The 19,241-nt window shown below is 45.5% G+C and overlaps 1 protein-coding gene across 1 annotated transcript in view; it reads left to right on the forward strand.

Annotated features, from left to right (window-relative positions):
- DOCK5 (dedicator of cytokinesis 5) overlaps window positions 1-19,241 on the forward strand; it is a 799,955-nt gene that overhangs the window by 478,290 nt on the left and 302,424 nt on the right. Inside the window, exons 16-17 of the mRNA XM_069214140.1 lie at window positions 52-124; window positions 952-1,055. Coding sequence (XP_069070241.1) covers window positions 52-124; window positions 952-1,055 — 177 coding nt within the window. The remainder of the gene's footprint in view (window positions 1-51; window positions 125-951; window positions 1,056-19,241) is intronic.

Raw genomic sequence — 19,241 nt, forward strand, 5'->3', positions numbered from 1 at the left:
GTTGTTAACATCCTTTCCCTTGATGGAACTACTGTTCTTATTGTTACATAGGTATCCATTGCAATAGAAGACGTCAGTCGCTGTCACTTGAGGTTTACCTTTCGACATCGTTCATCTCAAGAATGTAAGTACATAATTAATGGAAATATTTTGTCTTTTGTTTAGCATATTCAGATATCACACAGTGTGTTGTACAAAGTCACTAACTGAAGTGGTATCTTTACCCTGAGTGGCTCAGTTTGTGTCTGAAGACTTTCCTATTACAACTCCCTCATTTTACAAGAAATGATGCTCTAATACCTTGCATGACCTTGTACTGGGTCCTGCTATATTCTTGCATTCTTCTGCATTTTTGTTGATACTCTACTTGCTGTGAGACAATTAAAAATAATATTAAAAGTCTGGAGCTGGCCAAACACTTTGCTGAGATTTGTATTAGCTTTATGTATATCAGACTGTTATGTCTTGTGATTTGGGCATCATTGAACAATTTTCCTCTCTACACAGTAAAGTGAGTTTGAAAATGTCATGCATTGTTAAAGATGCCATTTCTTCATACCTTTGTAAGTCAGATATTTCCAGAAACCCTTAGTTAGTTTAGTTGTGCTGATAGGAATGTATTGTTGCTGACTGGCCTTATCATAAGGTTGCCCCAGGTACTTTCTTAATACACAGAATGTAAATTGCATTACTGCTTCCATGCTAGCGTAACTTTCATTAAAGAGCTATGATTTTAATATGCTGCAACATCGTGTGTGATAATGTTTACACTTCACTGTTATATGGACTTTATTATAATGGTATCTGAAATCATAAGTTTAAATGTTGGAAATTTGAAGTGTTATCTTGCACTTGATGTTTAAAGGTGACTAAAAGATTATATCAGCCTGCCTTCCAGATTTTAGATCCTAGATCATTTCCTTTGTTTTTTATCCCTCCCTCTCCTCATAGCAAGAGACAGATCAGAAAAACCCTTTGGGATGGCCTTTGTCAAGCTGATGAATGCCAACGGGACAACACTTCAGGATGGCAAGCATGATTTAATTATATATAAGGTGAGTGCAGCAGAAGTCACGATTTACCAGCAAAGTAGTTTTCTTGATGGTTACAACCCCAAAGCATGTCAAGGTCAAGTACCCCTTTCTTTCTTCTGAGGTTCATAAATTAAGTGCCATAAGAATGATTAATGGAAACCGCTGCTTTCGTACTACAGTTAGAAATCACAAAAATGTTGCCTGAAGCATTATCAGATGGCTTCATGAGTTAAAAACTCACTATTGACATCTACATTTCTTTGACTACAAAACCTATGCCCGGGTAAGGGATCCCCTGGGCCCTAAATACATAAACTGTTAATCTTACAGAAAAAAAACAATATTAAACCTAGCAATGCAAAATCCATTGAGTGCATTAATTCAGTTTGATGGCTCTTTGTACCAGATGTTAACCAGCCAGATGCCTTTAGACAGCTCATGCTACTCTACAATCTGATCCACAATGATAGGACACTACAACCATATGTGGTGAGACACAAATGGGATGAGGCTTTGGGCAGGTTACTCTCCGATACTCAGTGGCATGTCTGCTGTACTCAGACTAAGAAAATAATTTCTCAATAGCCGACGCAAAGTAACTCCTGTAAATGAAGCAAGCAGTCAAATGTAGGTTTTATACGTTTGACTTGAGAATGCACTGCAGTGGTGGTGTATTGGAGGGTGATATTTTCCAACTTGTCTGTTGTGGTTCAAGAGGACCTCCTTCCAACACCATTATTGGCTTTGCTGGGATATGTAGCTAAACTGCCACTGAACATTAGTAGGTATCTAGCTACTTTGCCAAAAGGCTGGTGGCTATATATTGGTGGTTGAGACCTGGATCTAGAACACAGGCTTGGTGAAATGACTAATGTCCTTCTTACAATTTTGGCAGAGTACATGAAGTATTTACTACACGTGATAAATACAATTTCTCCAGAGTGAGGTATTCACCACGTGTACCTCCACATGAATACCTCCTGTTCCAACTTTTAAATCTGCAAATAAGGCATAACGTGCAAACTCACCAAATTCCTCATGTTTTGCCTATTTTAAAGGCTTTATCTCCCAATACATTTTGGCAGGTTTGACCTGACAGAATTTATCAAGCGAAAACTGTGAGGGTTTGATAATTATCACTCAACTCATAATTCTGTTCGCTCTGCAAACATGTTTGCACATGGATCAGAATTTAGGCCTAAACTTTTAATCATGGCCTTAGTTTTTTCTAGGGAAGATACATTTGTATGCAGCAACACTGCTGCACTCGTCAAGACCAAAAGACATAGGGGACACCATAATATCAATTTTTGAGAAGTAGGTACTCTACATCCAAATCATTAGACCTAGCCACTGAGCGATCCACTGATACGTAATCTCTTAACATATAGGATACCATCAAAATAGGACATAGGCAAAAATATGAAAGTAATAATTCTTTGATGATCACCTGTAATTAACAAAGTGCTAGCTCTCTTGTGGTATACGAAGTTTAAATGTGTATATATAGTAGACACTATGGTAAACCTGGAGCAAATAAAGACCTTCTACTCGGGCAATATAAAAGGGGAAATATTGTGCCATGGCTGCTTTTTTTATACTGTTTTGAAAATTAGATAAAATAAAGTTTTATTTTTGATCTGCAGTCAGATCTTGCACAACTATACACTTGTAAACAATTATATGCTTGAAAAAGCTATTGTAAGATTATAAGTAGACAATGATAAGAATAGAAAAAATAAAGTTATAGTAAACACCAGCTATTTGGGCATGAATGTGTCCTCAGTATTTCTGTGCCTCTGATAGGAATGAGAAATGTGGCAGAAATGCAGCTCCAGCAAAAAGCAAAACACTTCATGGACACTGCCTCCCATTCCGCTTGTACTTACCAGCCTATTCAAAGTACACAACATTTAGTGCAAAAAGGCTAGGTAGCACTTTTAGATTAAAATGTATCTATACATGTTTAGGTGCTAACACTATGAGATGTATCTTTCCATAAAAGATTTTGATTCACTTGGAATACATAGTGAGTTGGCAAACAAATATGAAATTTTCTGTTGATGGCTTTTTTTTTTTTTAGACAGATGAGAGTTGAAGGTCCCTCATGTAGCCCCCGCTAATGACAGCTCTTCTTTATGCTTGATTCACTTTGTTTACTGCTTCATCCAAAACACAGGCATTCAGCATTCTACACTGTGGACAGCTTAATGTAACTTTAATTACATCTTTTGCTTTGAAATATATTTATTTTTCTTCTGAATGAAGGCTGGGGATCTGAATTGTCTTGTCTCTTGGTGCTGGCCGATCATTGTCCTCAACTTTGAATTCCGTCATTTCATTGCAGCGATAGATAAAAGTGTGCCACACCACCTTGGCTAAAGGCCTCAAAATAAAGGATCTTTTTGCAAGGCTGAAGGGGTTGATCATCAAACCCTTTTCGGTTATAAACGTGAAGTGAATGTGGTCCCAAATTATATGTTAACATTGTCCATATATTAAGTAGCCTGGAGCTGCAGTACACATCGGCGTGTTACAAAATATTATTTTCAGGTAAAGTATGACAGCCCAGCCAGGCATATTTTCCCAGCTCGTTAAAATATACACAAAGTGAACTTTGATGTCACTCAAAGGAGTATTTCTCTCTCACCCTGTGCTATTGGGTGTTTGGGGAATCATTCCTCCACCTTGCATTGAAAGCCAGTGCTTGATTCGTAATGCATGAGGGGCCTTTTAGCATTTCTGAAGTATCTCACACATTGAATAACTTTAATAGGTAAATAATATAGAGAAATCAATTGTAGGAAGTTGGCTCTGTATGTGCTATTTCAAAGTAAGGAATAGCATGCACAGAGTCCAAGGGTTCCCCTTAGAGGTAAAATAGTGGTAAAAATAGATAATACTAATGCTCTATTTTGTGGTAGTGTGGTCGAGCAGTAGGCTTATCCAAGGAGTAGTGTTAAGCATTTGTTGTACATACACAAGACAATAAATGAGGTACACACACTCAGAGACAAATCCAGCCAATAGGTTTTTATATAGAAAAATATCTTTTCTTAGTTTATTTTAAGAACCACAGGTTCAAATTCTACATGTAATATCTCATTCGAAAGGTATTGCAGGTAAGTACTTTAGGAACTTCAAATCATAAAAATTGCATGTATACTTTACAAGTTATTGACAAATAGCTGTTTTAAAAGTGGACACTTAGTGCAATTTTCACGGTTCCTGGGGGAGGTAAGTTTTTGTTAGTTTTACCAGGTAAGTAGGACACTTACAGGGTTCAGTTCTTGGTCCAAGGTAGCCCACCGTTGGGGGTTCAGAGCAACCCCAAAGTCACCACACCAGCAGCTCAGGGCCGGTCAGGTGCAGAGTTCAAAGTGGTGCCCAAAACACATAGGCTAGAATGGAGAGAAGGGGGTGCCCCGGTTCCGGTCTGCTTGCAGGTAAGTACCCGCGTCTTCGGAGGGCAGACCAGGGGGGTTTTGTAGGGCACCGGGGGGGACACAAGTCCACACAGAAATTTCACCCTCAGCAGCGCGGGGGCGGCCGGGTGCAGTGTAGAAACAAGCGTCGGGTTTTCAATGTTAGTCTATGAGAGATCTCGGAATCTCTTTAGCGCTGCAGGCAGGCAAGGGGGGGGTTCCTCGGGGAAACCTCCACTTGGTCAAGGGAGAGGGACTCCTGGGGGTCACTCCTCCAGTGAAAGTCCGGTCCTTCAGGTCCTGGGGGCTGCGGGTGCAGGGTCTCTCCCAGGTGTCGGGACTTTAGGTTCAAAGAGTCGCGGTCAGGGGAAGCCTCGGGATTCCCTCTGCAGGCGGCGCTGTGGGGGCTCAGGGGGGACAGGTTTTTGTACTCACAGTCTTAGAGTAGTCCTGGGGTCCCTCCTGAGGTGTTGGATCGCCACCAGCCGAGTCGGGGTCGCCGGGTGCAGTGTTGCAAGTCTCACGCTTCTTGCGGGGAGCTTGCAGGGTTCTTTGGAGCTGCTGGAAACAAAGTTGCAGCTTTTCTTGGAGCAGGTCCGCTGTCCTCGGGAGTTTCTTGTCTTTTCGAAGCAGGGGCAGTCCTCAGAGGATGTCGAGGTCGCTGGTCCCTTTGGAAGGCGTCGCTGGAGCAGGATCTTTGGAAGGCAGGAGACAGGCCGGTGAGTTTCTGGAGCCAAGGCAGTTGTCGTCTTCTGGTCTTCCGCTGCAGGGGTTTTCAGCTAGGCAGTCCTTCTTCTTGTAGTTGCAGGAATCTAATTTTCTAGGGTTCAGGGTAGCCCTTAAATACTAAATTTAAGGGTGTGTTTAGGTCTGGGGGGTTAGTAGCCAATGGCTACTAGCCCTGAGGGTGGGTACACCCTCTTTGTGCCTCCTCCCAAGGGGAGGGGGTCACAATCCTATCCCTATTGGGGGAATCCTCCATCTGCAAGATGGAGGATTTCTAAAAGTTAGAGTCACCTCAGCTCAGGACACCTTAGGGGCTGTCCTGACTGGCCAGTGACTCCTCCTTGTTATTCTCATTATCTTCTCCGGCCTTGCCGCCAAAAGTGGGGCCTGGCCGGAGGGGGCGGGCAACTCCACTAGCTGGAGTGTCCTGCTGGGTTGGCACAAAGGAGGTGAGCCTTTGAGGCTCACCGCCAGGTGTGACAATTCCTGCCTGGGGGAGGTGTTAGCATCTCCACCCAGTGCAGGCTTTGTTACTGGCCTCAGAGTGACAAAGGCACTCTCCCCATGGGGCCAGCAACATGTCTCGGTTTGTGGCAGGCTGCTAAAACTAGTCAGCCTACACAGATAGTCGGTTAAGTTTCAGGGGGCACCTCTAAGGTGCCCTCTGTGGTGTATTTTACAATAAAATGTACACTGGCATCAGTGTGCATTTATTGTGCTGAGAAGTTTGATACCAAACTTCCCAGTTTTCAGTGTAGCCATTATGGTGCTGTGGAGTTCGTGTTTGACAAACTCCCAGACCATATACTCTTATGACTACCCTGCACTTACAATGTCTAAGGTTTTGTTTAGACACTGTAGGGGTACCATGCTCATGCACTGGTACCCTCACCTATGGTATAGTGCACCCTGCCTTAGGGCTGTAAGGCCTGCTAGAGGGGTGTCTTACCTATACTGCATAGGCAGTGAGAGGCTGGCATGGCACCCTGAGGGGAGTGCCATGTCGACTTACTCGTTTTGTCCTCACTAGCACACACAAGCTGGCAAGCAGTGGGTCTGTGCTGAGTGAGAGGTCTCCAGGGTGGCATAAGACATGCTGCAGCCCTTAGAGACCTTCTCTGGCATCAGGGCCCTTGGTACTAGAAGTACCAGTTACAAGGGACTTATCTGGATGCCAGGGTCTGCCAATTGTGGATACAAAAGTACAGGTTAGGGAAAGAACACTGGTGCTGGGGCCTGGTTAGCAGGCCTCAGCACACTTTCAATTGTAAACATAGCATCAGCAAAGGCAAAAAGTCAGGGGGCAACCATGCCAAGGAGGCATTTCCTTACACAACCCCCCCCCCCAAACGAAAGAGGATGAGACTAACCTTTCCCAAGAGAGTCTTCATTTTCTAAGTGGAAGAACCTGGAAAGGCCATCTGCATTGGCATGGGCAGTCCCAGGTCTGTGTTCCACTATAAAGTCCATTCCCTGTAGGGAGATGGACCACCTCAACAGTTTAGGATTTTCACCTTTCATTTGCATCAGCCATTTGAGAGGTCTGTGGTCAGTTTGAACTAGGAAGTGAGTCCCAAAGAGGTATGGTCTCAGCTTCTTCAGGGACCAAACCACAGCAAAGGCCTCCCTCTCAATGGCACTCCAACGCTGCTCCCTGGGGAGTAACCTCCTGCTAATGAAAGCAACAGGCTGGTCAAGGCCATCATCATTTGTTTGGGACAAAACTGCCCCTATCCCATGTTCAGAGGCATCAGTCTGCACAATGAACTGCTTAGAATAATCTGGAGCTTTTAGAACTGGTGCTGAGCACATTGCTTGTTTCAGGGTGTCAAAGGCCTGTTGGCATTCCACAGTCCAGTTCACTTTCTTGGGCATTTTCTTGGAGGTGAGTTCAGTGAGGGCTGTCACAATGGATCCATATCCCTTCACAAACCTCCTGTAATACCCAGTCAAGCCAAGGAATGCCCTGACTTGAGTCTGGGTTTTTGGAGCTACCCAGTCCAGAATAGTCTGGATCTTGGGTTGGAGTGGCTGAACTTGGCCTCCACCTACAAGGTGTCCCAAGTAAACCACAGTTCCCTGCCCTATCTGGCATTTGGATGCCTTGATAGAGAGGCCTGCAGATTGCAGAGCCTTCAAAACCTTCTTCAGGTGGACCAGGTGATCCTGCCAGGTGGAGCTAAAGACAGCAATATCATCAAGATAAGCTGTGCTAAAGGACTCCAAGCCAGCAAGGACTTGATTCACCAACCTTTGGAAGGTGGCAGGGGCATTCTTTAAACCAAAGGGCATAACAGTAAACTGATAATGCCCATCAGGTGTGGAGAATGCTGTTTTCTCTTTTGCTCCAGGTGCCATTTTTATTTGCCAGTACCCTGCTGTCAAGTCAAAGGTACTTAAGAATTTGGCAGCACCTAATTTGTCTATGAGCTCATCAGCTCTTGGAATTGGATGAGCATCTGTCTTGGTGACAGAATTGAGCCCTCTGTAGTCCACACAAAACCTCATCTCTTTCTTTCCATCTTTGGTGTGAGGTTTGGGGACTAAGACCACTGGGCTAGCCCAGGGGCTGTCAGAGCGCTCAATTACTCCCAATTCCAGCATCTTGTGGACTTCCACCTTGATGCTTTCCTTAACATGGTCAGATTGTCTAAAGATTTTGTTCTTGACAGGCATGCTGTCTCCTGTGTCCACATCATGGGTACACAGGTGTGTCTGACCAGGGGTTAAGGAGAAGAGTTCAGGAAACTGTTGTAGGACTCTCCTACAATCAGCTTGCTGTTGGCCAGAGAGGGTGTCTGAGTAGATCACTCCATCTACTGTGCCATCTTTTGGGTCTGATGACAGAAGATCAGGGAGAGGTTCACTCTCTGCCTCCTGATCCTCATCTGTTACCATCAACAGATTGATATCAGCCCTGTCGTGGAAGAGCTTAAGGCGGTTTACATGGATCACCCTCTTGGGGCTCCTGCTTGTGCCCAGGTCCACCAGGTAGGTGACCTGACTCTTCCTTTCTAGTACTGGGTAAGGGCCACTCCATTTGTCCTGGAGTGCCCTGGGAGCCACAGGCTCCAGAACCCAGACTTTCTGCCCTGGTTGGAACTCAACCAGTGCAGCCTTTTGGTCATACCAAAACTTCTGGAGCTGTTGGCTGGCCTCAAGGTTTTTGGTTGCCTTTTCCATGTACTCTGCCATTCTAGAGCGAAGGCCTAGTACATAGTCCACTATGTCCTGTTTAGGCTCATGGAGAGGTCTCTCCCAGCCTTCTTTAACAAGGGCAAGTGGTCCCCTTACAGGATGACCAAACAGAAGTTCAAAGGGTGAGAATCCTACTCCCTTCTGTGGCACCTCTCTGTAAGCGAAAAGCAGACATGGCAAGGGGACATCCCATCTCCTTTTGAGCTTTTCTGGGAGCCCCATGATCATGCCTTTTAATGTCTTGTTGAATCTCTCAACCAAGCCATTAGTTTGGGGATGGTATGGTGTAGTGAATTTATAAGTCACTCCACACTCATTCCACATGTGCTTTAGGTATGCTGACATGAAGTTGGTACCTCTGTCAGACACCACCTCCTTAGGGAAACCCACTCTGGTAAAGATACCAATGAGGGCCTTGGCTACTGCAGGGGCAGTAGTCGACCTAAGGGGAATAGCTTCAGGATACCTGGTAGCATGATCCACTACTACCAGGATATACATATTTCCTGAGGCTGTGGGAGGTTCCAGTGGACCAACTATGTCCACACCCACTCTTTCAAAGGGAACCCCCACCACTGGAAGTGGAATGAGGGGGGCCTTTGGGTGCCCACCTGTCTTACCACTGGCTTGACAGGTGGGGCAGGAGAGGCAAAACTCCTTAACCATGTTGGACATATTGGGCCAGTAGAAGTGGTTGACTAACCTCTCCCACGTCTTGGTTTGTCCCAAATGTCCAGCAAGGGGAATGTCATGGGCCAATGTTAGGATGAACTTCCTGAACAGCTGAGGCACTACCACTCTCCTAGTGGCACCAGGTTTGGGGTCTCTGGCCTCAGTGTACAGGAGTCCATCTTCCCAATAGACCCTATGTGTTCCATTTTTCTTGCCTTTGGACTCTTCAGCAGCTTGCTGCCTAAGGCCTTCAAGAGAGGGACAGGTTTCTTGTCCCTTACACAGCTCCTCCCTTGAGGGTCCCCCTGGGCCTAAGAGCTCAACCTGATAAGGTTCAAGCTCCAAAGGCTCAGTTCCCTCAGAGGGCAGAACTTCTTCCTGAGAAGAGAGGTTCTCTTTTTCGGACTGTGTTGCAGTTGGTTTCCCAACTGACTTTCCTTTTCTCTTGGTAGGCTGGGCCATTTTTCCAGACTCCAGCTCTACTTTTTCACCCTGTGCCTTGCATTGTGCTCTTGTTTTTACACACACCAGTTCAGGGATACCCAGCATTGCTGCATGGGTTTTTAGTTCTACCTCAGCCCATGCTGAGGACTCCAGGTCATTTCCAAGCAGACAGTCCACTGGGATATTTGAGGAGACCACCACCTGTTTCAGGCCATTGACCCCTCCCCATTCTAAAGTAACCATTGCCATGGGATGTACTTTTCTCTGATTGTCAGCGTTGGTGACTGTGTAAGTTTTTCCAGTCAGGTATTGGCCAGGGGAAACCAGTTTCTCTGTCACCATGGTGACACTGGCACCTGTATCCCTCAGGCCCTCTATTCTAGTCCCATTAATTAAGAGTTGCTGTCTGTATTTTTGCATGTTAGGCGGCCAGACAGCTAGTGTGGCTAAATCCACCCCACCCTCAGAAACTAGAGTAGCTTCAGTGTGGACCCTGATTTGCTCTGGGCACACTGTTGATCCCACTTGGAGACTAGCCATACCAGTGTTACCTGGATGGGAGTTTGGAGTGGAACCTTTCTTGGGACAGGCCTTGTCTCCAGTTTGGTGTCCATGCTGTTTACAGCTATGACACCAGGCCTTTTTGGGATCAAAGTTTTTACCCTTGTACCCATTGTTTTGTGAAGAGGCTCTGGGCCCACCCTCCTGTGCAGGTTTTTGGGGGCCTGTAGAAGACTCTTTACTATTTTTAGTTTTGGTTGTCTCATCACCCTTCCCCTGGGGAGTCTTTGTGACCCCTTTCTTTTGGTCACCCCCTGTTGAAGTCTTGGACACCCTTGTTTTGACCCAATGGTCCGCCTTCTTTCCCAATTCTTGGGGAGAAATTGGTCCTAGGTCTACCAGATGCTGATGCAGTTTATCATTGAAACAATTACTTAACAGGTGTTCTTTCACAAATAAATTGTACAGCCCATCATAATTACTTACACCACTGCCTTGAATCCAACCATCTAGTGTTTTCACTGAGTAGTCAACAAAGTCAACCCAGGTCTGGCTCGAGGATTTTTGAGCCCCCCTGAACCTAATCCTGTACTCCTCAGTGGAGAATCCAAAGCCCTCAATCAGGGTACCCTTCATGAGGTCATAAGATTCTGCATCTTGTCCAGAGAGTGTGAGGAGTCTATCCCTACACTTTCCTGTGAACATTTCCCAAAGGAGAGCACCCCAGTGAGATCTGTTCACTTTTCTGGTTACACAAGCCCTCTCAAAAGCTGTGAACCATTTGGTGATGTCATCACCATCTTCATATTTAGTTACAATCCCTTTAGGGATTTTCAACATGTCAGGAGAATCTCTGACCCTATTTATGTTGCTGCCACCATTGATGGGTCCTAGGCCCATCTCTTGTCTTTCCCTCTCTATGGCTAGGATCTGTCTTTCCAAAGCCAATCTTTTGGCCATCCTGGCTAACTGGATGTCCTCTTCACTGGGGTTATCCTCAGTGATTTCAGAGGTGTTGGTCTCTCCTGTGAGGGAACCAGCATCTCTGACTATTATTTTTGGAGTCAGGGTTTGAGGGACCCTGTTCTCCCTAGATAGGACTGGTAGGGGGGAATTGTCCTCCAAGTCACTATCCTCTTCTTCTGAGTTGCCACCCTCAGAGGGGTTGGCCTTTTCAAACTCTGCCAAAAGCTCCTGGAGCTGTATTTTGGTAGGTTTGGGGCCCATTGTTATTTTCTTTATTTTACAGAGTGACCTTAGCTCCCTCATCTTAAGATGGAGGTAAGGTGTGGTGTCGAGTTCCACCACAGTCACATCTGTGCTAGACATTTTGCTTCTAAAAGTTGGAATACTTTTTAAAAATCTACAACTGGTTCTAGAATCTAATTCAAACTTTTACAAACTTTTAAACTCTAAAAGAAATGCTAGACAGGGACTTAACACACAAGGCCCTAGCAGGACTTTTAAGAATTTAGAAAACTTTTCAAATTGCAAAAATCAATTTCTAATGACAATTTTGGAATTTGTCGTGTGATCAGGTATTGGCTGAGTAGTCCAGCAAATGCAAAGTCTTGTACCCCACCGCTGATCCACCAATGTAGGAAGTTGGCTCTGTATGTGCTATTTCAAAGTAAGGAATAGCATGCACAGAGTCCAAGGGTTCCCCTTAGAGGTAAAATAGTGGTAAAAATAGATAATACTAATGCTCTATTTTGTGGTAGTGTGGTCGAGCAGTAGGCTTATCCAAGGAGTAGTGTTAAGCATTTGTTGTACATACACAAGACAATAAATGAGGTACACACACTCAGAGACAAATCCAGCCAATAGGTTTTTATATAGAAAAATATCTTTTCTTAGTTTATTTTAAGAACCACAGGTTCAAATTCTACATGTAATATCTCATTCGAAAGGTATTGCAGGTAAGTACTTTAGGAACTTCAAATCATAAAAATTGCATGTATACTTTACAAGTTATTGACAAATAGCTGTTTTAAAAGTGGACACTTAGTGCAATTTTCACGGTTCCTGGGGGAGGTAAGTTTTTGTTAGTTTTACCAGGTAAGTAGGACACTTACAGGGTTCAGTTCTTGGTCCAAGGTAGCCCACCGTTGGGGGTTCAGAGCAACCCCAAAGTCACCACACCAGCAGCTCAGGGCCGGTCAGGTGCAGAGTTCAAAGTGGTGCCCAAAACACATAGGCTAGAATGGAGAGAAGGGGGTGCCCCGGTTCCGGTCTGCTTGCAGGTAAGTACCCGCGTCTTCGGAGGGCAGACCAGGGGGGTTTTGTAGGGCACCGGGGGGGACACAAGTCCACACAGAAATTTCACCCTCAGCAGCGCGGGGGCGGCCGGGTGCAGTGTAGAAACAAGCGTCGGGTTTTCAATGTTAGTCTATGAGAGATCTCGGAATCTCTTTAGCGCTGCAGGCAGGCAAGGGGGGGGTTCCTCGGGGAAACCTCCACTTGGTCAAGGGAGAGGGACTCCTGGGGGTCACTCCTCCAGTGAAAGTCCGGTCCTTCAGGTCCTGGGGGCTGCGGGTGCAGGGTCTCTCCCAGGTGTCGGGACTTTAGGTTCAAAGAGTCGCGGTCAGGGGAAGCCTCGGGATTCCCTCTGCAGGCGGCGCTGTGGGGGCTCAGGGGGGACAGGTTTTTGTACTCACAGTCTTAGAGTAGTCCTGGGGTCCCTCCTGAGGTGTTGGATCGCCACCAGCCGAGTCGGGGTCGCCGGGTGCAGTGTTGCAAGTCTCACGCTTCTTGCGGGGAGCTTCCAGGGTTCTTTGGAGCTGCTGGAAACAAAGTTGCAGCTTTTCTTGGAGCAGGTCCGCTGTCCTCGGGAGTTTCTTGTCTTTTCGAAGCAGGGGCAGTCCTCAGAGGATGTCGAGGTCGCTGGTCCCTTTGGAAGGCGTCGCTGGAGCAGGATCTTTGGAAGGCAGGAGACAGGCCGGTGAGTTTCTGGAGCCAAGGCAGTTGTCGTCTTCTGGTCTTCCGCTGCAGGGGTTTTCAGCTAGGCAGTCCTTCTTCTTGTAGTTGCAGGAATCTAATTTTCTAGGGTTCAGGGTAGCCCTTAAATACTAAATTTAAGGGTGTGTTTAGGTCTGGGGGGTTAGTAGCCAATGGCTACTAGCCCTGAGGGTGGGTACACCCTCTTTGTGCCTCCTCCCAAGGGGAGGGGGTCACAATCCTAACCCTATTGGGGGAATCCTCCATCTGCAAGATGGAGGATTTCTAAAAGTTAGAGTCACCTCAGCTCAGGACACCTTAGGGGCTGTCCTGACTGGCCAGTGACTCCTCCTTGTTATTCTCATTATCTTCTCCGGCCTTGCCGCCAAAAGTGGGGCCTGGCCGGAGGGGGCGGGCAACTCCACTAGCTGGAGTGTCCTGCTGGGTTGGCACAAAGGAGGTGAGCCTTTGAGGCTCACCGCCAGGTGTGACAATTCCTGCCTGGGGGAGGTGTTAGCATCTCCACCCAGTGCAGGCTTTGTTACTGGCCTCAGAGTGACAAAGGCACTCTCCCCATGGGGCCAGCAACATGTCTCGGTTTGTGGCAGGCTGCTAAAACTAGTCAGCCTACACAGATAGTCGGTTAAGTTTCAGGGGGCACCTCTAAGGTGCCCTCTGTGGTGTATTTTACAATAAAATGTACACTGGCATCAGTGTGCATTTATTGTGCTGAGAAGTTTGATACCAAACTTCCCAGTTTTCAGTGTAGCCATTATGGTGCTGTGGAGTTCGTGTTTGACAAACTCCCAGACCATATACTCTTATGACTACCCTGCACTTACAATGTCTAAGGTTTTGTTTAGACACTGTAGGGGTACCATGCTCATGCACTGGTACCCTCACCTATGGTATAGTGCACCCTGCCTTAGGGCTGTAAGGCCTGCTAGAGGGGTGTCTTACCTATACTGCATAGGCAGTGAGAGGCTGGCATGGCACCCTGAGGGGAGTGCCATGTCGACTTACTCGTTTTGTCCTCACTAGCACACACAAGCTGGCAAGCAGTGGGTCTGTGCTGAGTGAGAGGTCTCCAGGGTGGCATAAGACATGCTGCAGCCCTTAGAGACCTTCTCTGGCATCAGGGCCCTTGGTACTAGAAGTACCAGTTACAAGGGACTTATCTGGATGCCAGGGTCTGCCAATTGTGGATACAAAAGTACAGGTTAGGGAAAGAACACTGGTGCTGGGGCCTGGTTAGCAGGCCTCAGCACACTTTCAATTGTAAACATAGCATCAGCAAAGGCAAAAAGTCAGGGGGCAACCATGCCAAGGAGGCATTTCCTTACATCAATTCTTTTTGTTTTGTCTTTTTTCACCTCAGTAGTTTGTTTTAATGTTTTGATAAGGACTCACACATGTATGCAAGATCCATTACCTTTGCCAATGCTTCTTTTACAGTGCTTTTGATGTACATTTTAATAGCGGGTGAGCCGCACCATCTTAAGCAGACCATATATATATATATATTCGATGGCATGTGTAGCTGCAGATACACATGCTGTGCCTTATTCCACCATCTAGTGTTACAAGTTGTTTTTCTTCGAAGAAGTGTTTTTCGAGTCACAGGATTGAGTGACTCCTCCTCTTCGGTTCCATTGCGCATGGGCATCGACTCCATTGTTAGATTGTTTTCTTTCCGCCGTCTGGTTCGGACGGGTTTCCTCTCGCTCCGGGATTTTGATTCGGAAAATTTTGTAAAACTCTCTTTTCGTCGGTATTGTATCGATCGGGTTAATATTCTTCCATCAACACAGCAGTACCATCGGGAAAACAACTTTGTTCGCCCTTCGGGGTGCGTGTACCCAACTCGGGCCTATCCAGGCCAACCGCATGGAAAGCCTCATGGATCGGACTCCATTCCGATTCTGTCCTCGGTGCCACGCAAAGTACCCGTACGCAGACCAGCATCTGGTTTACAACCTCTGCCTTTCCCCAGACCATCAGGAGGAAAACTGCAAGGCCTGTCAATCCTTCCAATCAAAAAAGGCTCTCAGAGACCAAAGAGCAAGAAGGCTCGAAATGGCGTAGAAGAGCGGGGAACATCTCGACGTAGAAGAGGAAGAATTGATGCAGACAGCAGTCTCTGTTCGAGATTCGGAGTCCGAGCAGGAATCAGAGGAAGACAGACCAGTCACAGTCGGACGTGAGTACGTCTGCCCCTGCACCCTCACAAAAGAAAAAACAAAAGGCCTTGGGTATGCCACTGCCGGAAGGCCGTGGCTCGGTCTGAAAAAAGACTGTCGGTGACTGGCCTCACAGTTCAGCCACGAAAAAGGCCACTCCTCCGAAAACCTCGGAGACAACAAAAAGCTCAGTTTCCGACTCCAGTAGACATCAATTTTCTGAGTCGAAAATAAGAAAGCCAGTTTCGGAGCCGAAACCTTTGTCGTCCTCATCTTTTTCGATCCCGAAAAAGCACGCTTCGGAGCTGAAAAGACCAACATACACAGAGGAACATGGACTTTTGAAAAGACTTAAAGAAAGCCACAAAACCTCTGAAGAGGAGTTAGAAGTAGAACCAATTCTGGATACTATGGATGAAAGGCAATCCAGGATCCACATCCATAAAGAAACAGGGAGAATTCTTACAGCACCTCCTTTAAAAACAAAAAGGAAGCTAGCTTTTCAGGAGGGACTGGACACTATGCAGCCTCCAGCTAAATGCCAAAACAGAAGGAGAAACCACCACCTCCTCAGTCTTCTCCTCCTCATTCTCCCCACCTACCTACCTCTCCTCCCACCAGCCCTATGCCAGTGCAGTCACCCACTCATTCAGATGACTCACAACAGGACACTGTTGATCCATGGGATCTTTATGACCCTGATCCCATTCCAAGTAATGATCCAGACAGCTACCCCTCTAAGCCATCACCACCTGAGGATGGTACTGTCTATAACCAGGTCATAGCTAGGGCTGCAGCATATCATGGGGTCACCATGCATACAGAGCCACTAGAAGAGGATTTTTTATTCAACACATTATCCTCAACTCATTCTAGGTACCAATGCCTCCCAATGCTCCCAGGCATGGTAAAACATGCAGATATTTAACAAACCAGTAAAGGCACGCATTATAACACCTAGAATAGAGAAGAAATACAAACCTGCACCTTCTGACCCTGATTATATCACACATCAGGTACCACCTGATTCTGTTGTAGTTAGCGTTGCCAGGAAAAGAGCAAATAGTCAGTCCTCAGGAGATGCACCCCCTCCTGATAAAGAAAGCAGGAAATTCGATGCTGCGGGGAAAAGAGTTGCGTTCCAGGCAGCAATTCAGTGGAGGATAGCCAACTCACAAGCACTATTAGCTCGTTATGACAGAGCCCATTGGGACGAGATGCAGGAATATAATACAGCATCTCCCCAAAGAACACTAAAAAAGAGCACAACAGGTAGTCGAGGAAGGGCAAGCCATTACAAACAACCAGATAAGATCTGCCCTAGATGCAGCAGATACCGCTGCTAGGAGTGTCAACACAGCATTCACTATACGTAGTCGGCATGGCTCCGATCTTCTGCATTCAAGCCAGAAATACAGCAGGCTGTGTTGAATATGCCTTTCTACAAAAAATATCTTTTTGGGCCAGAGGTAGACACAGCGATCGAAAAATTACGAAAAGACTCTGACACAGTAAAAGCAATGGGTGCACTCTACTCAGCACCATATAGGGGGTCATTTCGTAAACCTCCGTTTCGAGGTGGTTTCAGAACACAGCCCTCAGAGGCATCAACCTCTTAGACAAAGTCAGCCTGTTCGTGGCATATTCTGCTGCAGATTCACATCCCTCCTCCCCACAAGCCTGTAGTCGTTTAAGTTACAAAACATTTGTACATATGTTTATACATTTACATTTGCATGGACATCTCTTACTTTATACCTATATACTCTATACCTTTATACCTATATAAGCTTTTCAGCCTCTTCTCACACAGAAGAATGTCCTTATCAAAAAAGACAACATGACAACCATGTATTACCTAAACAAACAAGGAGGGACACATTTGTCCCAACTCTCCCTTCTAGCCCAGAAAATTTGGAAATGGGCAACCACAACCAAATTCATCAGCTAGCACAATACATTTAAGGGATACACAACCAATTGGCAAATATTCTCAGCAGAAATCACCAACAAACACATGAATGGGAGATTCACCCTCAAGTACTTCAAAAATACTTTCAACAATCGGGAACACCAAACATCGATCTGTTCGCCACAAGCAAAAACGCAAAATGCCAAAACTTTGCATCTAGACACCCACATCCTCTATCCAAGGGCAGTGCTCTATGGATCAATTGGTCTGGGATATTTGCTTACGCTTTTTCCCCTCTCCCACTCATTCCATTTCTAGTCAACAAGTTGCATCAAAACTCACTCAATATGATACTCATAGCACCAACGTGAGCCCGCCAATCGTGGTACACAACATTGTTAGACCTGTCAGTAGTACCACACTCCAAACTCCCAGATCGGCCAGATCTGTTGACACAAAACAAAGGACAAATCAGGCACCCGTATCCCAAAACACTCAATCTAGCGACTTGGCTCCTGAGGTCATAGAATTTGGATATTTACAACTCCCATCAGAATGTATGGAGGTTATTAAGCAAGCAAGAAAACCCACTACTAGACAGTGCTATGCTAACAAATGGAAAATATTTGTATATTACTGGCAATCTAAACAGATTGCACCTCTTACAGCATCAATACAAGATATTGTATGCTATTTACTTCATTTACAAAAATCTAATTTAGCATTCTCTTCCATAAAAATACATCTTACTGCAATTTCAGCATATTTACAAAATATACAGCACAGCTCCTTATTTAGAGTTCCTGTTATTAAAGCTTTCATTTAAGGTTTAAAACGCATCATTCCACCCAGGACACCTCCAGTTCCCTCTTGGAATTTAAACATAGTGCTAACACGACTTACGGGCCCACCATTTGAACCTATGCACTCATGTCAAATGCAATTCTTAACATGGAAGGTTGCCTTCCTAGTCGCAATTACGTCTTTACGAAGAGTAAGCGAAATACAAGCCTTCACTATTGAAGAACCGTTCTTCCAGGTACACAAGCATCAAATTGTACTAAAAACAAACACATTTTTGCCAAAGGTCGTCTCACCTTTTCATATAACTCAAACAGTGGAACTGCCAGTCTTCTTCCTACAGCCAAATTCTGTGGCAGAACGAGCTCTACATACATTAGACAATAAAAGAGCTCTAATGTACTAAATAGACAGAACAAAACCATTCAGAAAGACTAAGCAACTGTTTGTGGCTTTCCAAAAGCCTCATACAGGTAACCCCATATCAAAACAAGGGTTAGCAAGATGGATAGTAAAATGCATCCAAACATGCTACGTTAAAGCCAAAAGACAACTCTTAATCACTCCTAAAGCACATTCTACAAGGAAAAAAGCTGCTACAATGGCTTTTTTAGGAGATATACCAATGGCTGAAATATGCAAAGCAGCTACATGGTCAACACCACATACATTCACGAAACACTACTGTGTAGATGTTTTAGCCAGACAACAAGCCACAGTAGGTCAAGCTGTACTCAGAACATTATTTCAAACAACTTCAACTCCTACAGGCTGACCACTGCTTTTATGGGAGGACAAACTGCTTTGTAGTCTATGCACAGCATGTGTATCTGCAGCTACACATGCCACCGAACAGAAAATGTCACTTACCCGGTGTACATCTGTTCGTGGCATGTTCCGCTGTAGATTCACATGCACCCTCCCACCTCCCCGGGAGCCTGTAGTCGTTTAAATTAAAAAAAACACTTGTATTTATAGATTTGCATTAGCATGGACATCTCTTTTCTTTTTACCTGTATACTCTACCACTCCTACCTTACCCTCTGCGGGAAAACAATCTAACATGGAGTCGATGCCCATGCGCAATGGAACCTAAGAGGAGGAGTCACTCGATCCCGTGACTCGAAAACACTTCTTCGAAGAAAAACAACTTGTAACACTCTGAGCCCAACACTAGATGACAGAAGTATAATGCACAGCATGTGAATCTGCGGCGGAACATGCCACGAATAGATGTACACTGGGTAAGTGACATTTTCCATATATATATATATATATATATATATATATATATATGTTCAGTGACATGTGTAGCTGCAGATACACATGCTGTGCATTATCCTGCCATCTAGTGTTGGGCTCGGAGTGTTACAAGTTGCTTTTCTTCGAAGAAGTCTTTTCGAGTCACGAG

The sequence above is a fragment of the Pleurodeles waltl genome, chromosome 11, assembly GCF_031143425.1.
Source record: "Pleurodeles waltl isolate 20211129_DDA chromosome 11, aPleWal1.hap1.20221129, whole genome shotgun sequence".
Taxonomy (NCBI): Eukaryota; Metazoa; Chordata; class Amphibia; order Caudata; family Salamandridae; genus Pleurodeles; species Pleurodeles waltl.